The 9,476-nt window shown below is 46.3% G+C and overlaps 1 protein-coding gene across 2 annotated transcripts in view; it reads left to right on the top strand.

The window, feature by feature from the left end:
- The window catches only part of Cpx (synaptic transmission protein complexin), a 362,562-nt gene that overhangs the window by 335,375 nt on the left and 17,711 nt on the right, over positions 1 to 9,476 (top strand). For both annotated transcript variants that reach the window (XM_076794804.1, XM_076794805.1), the window contains one exon: positions 9,095 to 9,224. In XM_076794804.1, the coding sequence (XP_076650919.1) occupies positions 9,095 to 9,224 (130 nt within the window). The remainder of the gene's footprint in view (positions 1 to 9,094; positions 9,225 to 9,476) is intronic.

The raw sequence follows: 9,476 nt of genomic DNA on the forward strand, positions 1-9,476 counted from the left end.
CATAAGCGAAATAATTGTCAAATGTATCAAACCAAATATATACCACCCTTCCCTACTTTTCTTTCACCCTCATACGCTCCTCAGAAATACACGAAATTGCTCAGGATAATATTTCACTAATTCTTGCTGTACACTTTAATTCAACAAAATATGTTTCATTTATAGTGTCACATTCGAATGAAATTTGTCCCGTAACACAGCCGGAAAGGGATTAATCATTTCACAGTATGTAAAAATAGTACTTAAATTTTCACCCTGAGGAACGTACGAGCGTTAACTGCGTACATTTAAAATGTATAATCAATTGTATTTTTAGAAAGCGAAACGACGAAAGGGAACGACGTATTTGTACAAACGTGGTTAATTATTTGCTGAAACGTCAAAGTACTTTGTGTAATGTATTTGTACGGACAAATGTGTGCACGTCCGATTGTTATTTGCTAAATAGAGAAAGGACTTTGTACAATGTATTCGTAAAACGATGAGCAAAATTAACGCGAACATTGAAATATTAACAGTAATTCGAATACGACGATGCACTCGGTCAACTGTTTATTGTAATATCGAATAAGAATGTTCTTCGTGCTGCTTGTGGCAGGAACTACGCGATCAGGATCACGAGCATGATGAGCTGCGGATTTTTATGCTATACATTTGAATCTTTCCTTGATTATTATAGTAAGCTCGACGAATGTAGCAACGAATTAAATTGTAAGGCATAGGATTAACCCTTTGCACTCGGCGCTATTTTCATTCTAAAACTAGATTTCTCTTCCGTATTAGAATATTTTCATTTTATTCATACGAAACTGATCCGATTACCATAATATTCAAATGTTTAGTAATCTATTCAATACAAATTTTGTATTGTAATCAATATTTTGTAATATTTTTTGTCATTTCTTTGAAATAATGCCACAATAATTTCTAGTGGTGCTTGAGAATCACCATTCGAGTGTAAAGGGTTAAGTGTAATAGTAAGGACGAGAATTGCGCACACACCTTCCTACGAAATACCAAATATTTCGAATACTTTTCTAGGAGAATTTCAGAATTTCAGTGCTTTCCATCTCGCAAAGGACTGGTCGTTTGTCAATAGATCAGAAGTGTTCGCGATAGGTAATTCGCGATGATCCGGAAGGGTCGATTCTCCGAGTTACGTTGCCAACAACAAAGGGGTCGGAAAAAAAATATTCGCGAAGGCCTCTGTGTATCGCGATGGAGAGAATGAACGTTGACAGGAGCATTGAATTTTTCGCGCGGATGTAAACGCGCGACGCGATGCGTCCCATTAATCACGATATCGAGTGCCGACAATTCCCTCGGATCAAAACTGCGTACGGCCGTTTATAAATTCTTCTGGAAAGCCTGTGCGAACTGCGTGGCTGGCTTTCGCGCATCGTCGAATTCCCGTATATCGTCGAATCGGCCCCCGGAAATTGCAGGTTTCGGGTCCTGCGGTCGCGTACGCGCAATTAGAAAATTAATTTACGTTATTGCCGCGCTGTGTTTAATTGAATTTCATTAATTACTTCGGACCGGTATTAATCAAACAGTGTAACCCGCTCGGCCCCCTCGTTCCCCCCTCGCGATAGGCAAAAATGACGCCCCGGCCTTTTCGATAATGGCAATAATGACGATAATTGATGCGCGATGGCCGCTGATTAATTGGGCAGATTCGACGTCGACAAAATTTATGTTTTCTAGAAAAATGTATAGATATGTCAGCACATTGTTGAGGTGGTCCCGTTTATTTGTTAGTGGATCGCTCAAATTACTTTAAACTTGCAATCCTTCATCGGTTATGTACTTTTCTGGACGGTTATGTACTATTGTATTATTTTCAACGCGCTGAAATTAAAATAAGAAATAAGTCTAATTCTACATCGTGACAAATATGCGTAGAAGAAATGTTCTAGCTGCTCAACTTCTGTGCAAAGTACTTTTTTATCAAACTATTGAAAGTCCCGAAAAATTGTGGCAACGATAATGTTGGAACGCTCTGCATATAAAATGTATAAATTTGTGTCCCGACTCCGAAATTCAACAAAACCCATTCCAATCTATTAATTGAGTCCTACAGCATATTTTTACACCTTGAATTTTTTTACCGCAGCTACGTTCTTCCAGAAAGAAAAAAAAAACAATTACCAAGTCCAGAGTATCGGAACCGAGGGAAACCCTCCCGAAAATAATTTTCCACGGTTTTTATAATAGCTGGGGCCGCAGAATGTGGGTTGACAGGTAAAAGGCGGCGAAAGGAGGTCGTCGAACAGCGAAATCCAAAAACATTTTCGCCGGGAAAAGAACAAGGGATCGCGCAACCGTTGTTGGCCAACGCGCGTTGTTCCCGTTTCTTTTTTCAGTTTCTTTTTTTTTTTTTTTGTTAATTTTCGCGTCAGTGAAACGGCACGACGCGACGGAAATATTCGCTGACCGTTAAAAAGAATGATGACTCGGCTGAAATTGAAATCGCAACGACCATATACGGGAGCAGCGCGTAGCTAGGAGTCGCGATCTACAAAATTGCGAGAGGCACGCGCGCGTAATATTTTCCGCGAACGAATCAAATGAATGAAATGAGTAAAATGAATGAAATGAAACGCAGCGGCCGTCCTTCGATAAACTAAACGCGTCGGAACAAATGAAAGCTGGCCTGGTGGGGCGAGGGAACTAGGAGACAGGACAAAAAATCTCTCTCTCTCTCTCTCTCTCTCGATCGATCGATCGAAGAGCGCCGATTCGCGAATTCGCCTTTCGACGATCGTGATCCGCGTGCGATTCGAGAAACGGTCCGGCTAACGAACGATTTACAAATAACTACGTTTACCGGCGTGACTAGCACAGTCACGTGATAATTAAGCCGATTCCCGGCAAAGGGGAAACCATGCGAATACTAATGCTGTAACGCAACGAAGTATCGACGTGCTGAAACACTGACACTTTGCGTTGCGCAACTGTTTCGGAAGTTTAACCTTGGGAAAGGTTCTGTGGAATTTTCTCGACGTTTCTTCGTCGAGATTGCAGACCGTGGGGCATTTTAGCAAATTTTGTGCACAAGATGCATTGAAACTGAAATTTTTCCTAGTGGAAGCTTCCTTCTAATTCTGTAACGCAACACTTTGTATTGCGCAATTGTTTTTAAGCTTGGGGAATTTTTTGGACATTTGTTTGGCCAGACAGCAAATTTTAGCAATGTTCTCTATGCAAGAAAAATATGTGCTCGTGACTTTTTTCATAGTAAAAGCTTCGGATCCCTTTTAATTGCTCTGAAGCACTGTTCAGTACATGTGTGCACATTCAGTGCGCCCGACATGGAACATATGCATACAAAGCAGTGCACCAGTTGAAATTGTTCAGTTTTGTCTAATGGAAACACTGTCGTGAGTTTTCCAGCTTTTACTGTTTCAAAGCTATTGATTATACCAAAGCACCGTATGCGCATTTAACGCATCCTGACACGAAACGTCCCTGATTTGGGAGGGAACATATTCATCAAACGATGCACCATTTGGCACCTGTTCAATCTTTCCTAATGAAATTCTTCTTCTAGCTTGTACTCTTCCAAAGTTATCGATTGTACGAAAGCATAATTCATTATGTGCGAGCATATTCAACGAGTGCTGGCACGAACGTTTATTTTTGGAGGAAGTGCATGCATGCAGCAGTGCATCAGTCGGAACTGTTCACTGTCTCCCAAAGAAATCTCTATTCTAGCTTTCGCTGTCCCAAAGCTATCGATTGCCCCAAAGCTCAGTTCGTCAAATGCAACATTCCAGTGCAATGCACACTGACACGAAAAGCCTCTGTGCATACAGCAACGCGCTTGAAACTATTCAACGTTTCCTGACTAAATCTTTTCGGAAGTTCGGACAATTTCCGAAACGTCAGATAGAACTTAGTATACTCGATCATTTTGCAAATGGTCGTTGCGTTTACCAAAATAATTTCGCAGCCGTCCTTCCCGCGAAGAACCGGTCTACGAGAGTGTCGCAGTGCGGCGTAGCTTGCAGATGCAGCGCGTTCGAGCCGCTTTTGCGCGCGTGTACTCGCACACGCGTGCAACCGGGCCACTGTAAAAGAAAAAAAAAGAGAGAGCGCATCAAGATCCCTCCGTTTGCAAGATTTAGGCAGGCCAAATGCATCGCAATTATGCAGAGTGCGAAGTTACGAACTTCCAGAGCGAAGCGACGACGATTAACTCAATTAAATTCATTTCGAGTTGAACACAATTTTACTTTGCAACGTTAGCACCACTGCCGGAATAATAGAGGACCGTGTACATTTTTGAGCAGTTACATTTGCGCACATTAAATAATCCTTAGTCCAATACAATTTCATCCTCACGATTCTCCCTATAAACGCATAAAATCCGCGATCCGTTAATGAAAAGCCAAATTGCTGACAGAGAGTTAAAATAGAAAAAAAAATATATCTGAGGCCGCTTATTCGAGCTTCGCTGTCAAGCGCAGTGTCCCGATTGCATTTCCGAAATATCTTGCTGGTCTCGGAAGTGCATTAAAAGGAGATAGCCGCGAAGCGTAACGCGTCGCGACGGGTCGCGTCGAGCGTTCATCGAGGAGCATTAATTAACGTCAGGATCAGCGCATCACATTTGACATCGTTGCGAGGCACCGGCCTCGTTTATCCTCGCGCTATCTGTCTCCTTCACGCTGACGCACACTACTATGCGCTACTGAACCTATGCACCAGGCGTGTGCGCTTGTATGCACTCGCCTGCATAGAGGTGCACACGCGACAACTGCATACCGACGAACGGGACGCTAATGGAACGGAACAGCGGAAAAACGAGCAGTCACGGATTTATCGATGATACGGTGATTCCACGGGACGAACCAGACTCTCCCGTGTAATTAAGTGAATGTAATTGCGTCTAGGCTGGCCCCCTGATAAATAGATCTCTTTTTGTTCGGATCGAATCTGCTCGGAGGACGTCTCGTGGATCTGTGGAATAGAAAATATTTACCGGTAATTGCATATTCATGTCATCAAAATATTTTTCTTTCGAAAATCTACTTTTGCATAGTACTACTTACCTAGATGCGTATGGAGCAATGTTACAATTGCGACAAAAATAAAGTGCTGGTGCGTGTTCATCAGCTTTTACAAATGAATACACAGTGTTCGCAGTGTAATTGCGATGAAAATAATGTATAGCGGATGAGATTTTCCGCGAAGGTGTTCAATGGCTCGGCCTAGATAATTCCTACATAATCTCTCGCGACAGACAGACACCGGAATCGACGGTAGAAAATAGAAGTCGGGTCTGTCGGTACGGCGGACAAAAGGGTGGCCTGGGGGAGAGGCAGAGTTGGAACAAAACAGGAGAACGCCGATGGAAAAACTAAACCGCTAGATGAAACGCGACGGCGGCGATGGGAACAGAGACACTCTGTACACGGGGTGTCTCTTTCCACCAAAAAATGAACAACTGAAAAGGGCCGACGGGATAAACTCTTTACCAGAAACGTGGCCCCATTTTTCACCAAAAAATCAAATTCCACATCGAAAATCGTCGCCAAAAAACAATCGTCCCTGCGTCTCCATAGTCTCGAGTAGGTTCCCGTCATTCCAATGTATACAGAGACCATGGTCTCTAGCAGTTGTTCCTTCTAGTAACTGTCCTTTCTAGAGTAGGCGTGGCTTAGTTGCTCCGAGCCCCGAGTGGGCGTGGTCTCGCTGCTCCCAAATAAATATCTCGCTCGAACTGAAACTGATTTTCATGGAAGTGAACGTACGACAATTTCACGTTGCAAGGGACTAACAATGAACAAATGAGGGTATATATCCTAACATCGTCCAGCGATAATCAGAGGAACCCCGATCACGCTGGTCGCAAAATTCCCCGGTCAGATCGTGCCAAGCTCGTATCGGAGTGGATCGCCGACAGCTGAGCTATCAGTTGGCAGTGATCCGGGGTACACGGATGTAGCTCGCTAATCGTGTTGGCTCGAGACAATTTCAATCTCTGCCGGTGTCATCGAATCCCGGCCGATGATTTCCGGGGTCCTAGTACGCTAGGATCGTCACGTAACGTCGGGGTTCCGCGTATGTACACGCGCCGTGTCTCCTATTTACGGTGGATTGTCCGGTCGCATCGAGCCGCAACGCGATGCAACGCGATGCAACGCGACGCGACGCGACGACGGCGACGGTGCACAGTGCACGATATGCACGAGGCCGTGGCGGGTACACGCCGGCCCGCCAGAGAACTCGCTCGCTACCGACCCTTTGTACCCGCGCCACTCTTGTCGCAGGACAATGAGCCCGATTGCGGTACAAGCCAGACACGCGATCGGTTGTACGAGTGCTTCGCTTCCACCCGCGGCATTGTAACGCCGGGACGTGGTCATACACGCGGCAAACAGTACCCTGTGTCCCAGAAATTATGCCTCTGCCCCGCACGCCTTCCTTTCTCCGCCGGGAAGAATTTTTCGAACGAACGAGTTTTAGTACACGCCTACTCGGGCCTCTCCAGACACGAAGACCAACAGAGCCACGCCCATTCGAACCTATGTACATAAACAAGGAAGAACACGTCTTCTTAAGGCTCTCTTGAGATGCAGAGCAATGAAGCCACGCCTATTTTCAGACATGCTAAACTGAGAGCAACGAAGCCACGCCTACTGGGAGATTTCTAAACACAAACAGCAACGAAGCCACGCCTACACAGGCTTCTCTACACAAACAGAAACAAGACCACTACTCACAGCACTCTAGATACAAAGAAACCACGCCTGCAGTCTACACAGAGACGAACGAAACCACGCCCACTCAAGGTAGACTGGACACATATAACGACTAAATCACGCCTTTTGGGGGCTTTGTATGCAAAAGGACTAAAGCAGATGCTCTATCGTTTGCCCTGGGGGTCACTTGAGGGCGTTCCCCGAGACACAGAGGGTTCACGGTTCTAAGGTAAAGGTTTTAGAGTGCTTGTAACGTTAAACGTGACGGCCCAGTTTCCCGGTGCAGCTAACAACGGGATCATCGAGTCCGTCCACGGATTCGACTCGGACTATTTACGATCCTCTTGGCTCGTTAACGAACAAGACATCGGGTACCATGAAACGCCTGGAGCGGGGATCCTTGCCGTCGGGGTGTAAGGTTGTCGCTTTCGGTTACTTCGTGCCGTCTCGTCGGAACTTTCTCGTTAACGAAGTTTGGAAATAGTGTCGTCGACGACGTCGTGCTCGTCGACGTCGACGTCGACGTCGACGTCTGCGACGCGTTCGCAGTACCGGCAAGTGGTATCGAGAAAACTTCGGCGGGCAAGTACGCCGGTTTAGCTGAGAGTATCGGTTGTGTCTGCAGAGAAAGAGAAAGAGAGAGGTTGGCCACCGAGGGAAATCGCAGAAATTAGGCTCGGAGAACCGAGAATCGGAAAACGATCGATCCCACGGTCGTGTGAAACGACTCCCGGTGTCTCCTTCGATCTCTCCACCCCCTACGGGAACGTAGCAGCCGTCGTAAAACATGACAAACGCCCGGCTCGCGTAAACACGGTCCCTCGTAAACGGCGCACGTTTCGCATTCACTGAAACTCCAAGTTGCTCCCCACTGCCGGAACGGATCGCGAAAACTTTAACCTAATTCCAGCCAATAATTTACCATGGATCGCTACGTGGAACTTTGTTCGCAGCGCGGTCACCCTTTCCGATAGATCCCAATAAAACTGCTGTTAAGAAATCTCGCGCAATCTTTTCGCCGCACCGTGGCCGCAGCTGGACAAACTTCATGTCTCCAATCCCACCGATTTTACAGAGACCACTGTATTATAATATCGAGTCGGACTTGCGACGAAGACTACTATATATGTCGCCAAGGTCTGGATGATAAACGTCGCGGAATTATCCCCACTACCGCGGGGTAAACCCCGTGAGGAGCCGCGAGGCTTCGGGCGCCAATGAGTATAATCATAACACGGCTCGGGTATGTCTCCTTCACGATACACGACGCTGGCAAGACCCGTCTTGTTGACATATATCGAGAATACACTGTATGTCGTTAATTTCCCTTTAAACTGAATTAAAATTCTCTTCTATCGTAGTGAATATTTAGCCATCAGAGAATACAAGAAGTCCTAGTCGTTGTAATCGTAAAATGGATCGAGCGCAAGGGGTTAACGCTTTGCTCCGTTTACGTCCCCTAAGAAGCCCATTGGTTCCCGGTCCGATTCGACTGGTGCTCCGATCCGTTTCTCGGGGAATCACCCTGTATTTTGGCTAATAGAATTCGACCGTGATCCCGGTCGTAATACTTATGGTTGACTCGGTCGACAGAGTCGTAGGCGAAACGTTAGTCGGGTCGCTCGTAAAACGCGTGCCGGAACGTGTCGTCGTGAAACGCGTATCGGGGCTGCGTCTCGGACTTTATAGTCGATTTGTTGCTCGACTAACCGGCAAATCTCTCTTTCGCCGAACGGATACGTTCGCCGCGGCCGAGAGAAATCCGCAACGGAATTCCGATCGACGAACGATCACCGCGATAACAACGATCGCCGTAGTTCGCCGCGGGTAAAAGCGAGAGCGCAACGCGTTGTTTTATGTCGGTAATTATCCGTCCCCGTGCGGCGTCCGACGTTGCATTATCGAAGTCTAACGAGTCTACGTCGGGAACGCCGAGCAACTAACGCCGCGTCGACTCGCCGGGAGAGACGCTTCATTATTGATACTAAGCGTTCCCGATCGGAATCGACGATCGGTGAATATTGAACGAGTCCCTTGTTGACCGGGCTGCCTCGAACCGCAACGATTCTATTAAACGGGCCCGACGAATTCTGTCGATTACCCATCGTTTCTACGATCGGGAAAAATGATGCTCGGGATTGTTGATCCCTTGGAAGAAAATATTCAATTGCACAGTACGATATCATTATAGACGACTGCAAAGTTAATATAAAATAATCGAACGCTCGCTCGTGGCTTTAGAAATTGATCTCGATGGAAACGGAAGCATAATTTGTCTAAAATAGGGGGAAAGATGAGGGACTACTGCAATCGATTTTATAACGAACCAACAAGATTTTATGTGAACCAACAAGATGCTCACTGGGGGCGTTGCTTATTTTCAGTATAACATAAAGAAACGAGAGGAGGTGCAGGAAGCGACCCAGGAGGAGCCTAATCCACTGATGCGTAAGAAAAAGACGCCAGAGGAGTTGGCCGCGGAAGCCGAGGCGGAGGACGAGGACGAGATCACCAGTAAGTATGCCGAACCGCTTATCAAACTGCTAACTCCTCCTATAAATACTCCGAACGAATCCCGATTGGCAAATCATAATACCTCGAAACGATCCACTGCGAGAAGCAAGCGGTTAGGTGAAATAGGGTTAGCAGGCCCGCAAAATTCACGGCACGAGAGATGGAATGAGAGAGGAGATGTCCGACGAATTAATGCGCCGGCAGGGGGTGATCGATGAAGGGTTAACGAGCCGTGGCTGGAAATCAAACATA

The sequence above is a fragment of the Halictus rubicundus genome, chromosome 10 (genome assembly GCF_050948215.1).
Source record: "Halictus rubicundus isolate RS-2024b chromosome 10, iyHalRubi1_principal, whole genome shotgun sequence".
Classification (NCBI taxonomy): Eukaryota; Metazoa; Arthropoda; class Insecta; order Hymenoptera; family Halictidae; genus Halictus; species Halictus rubicundus.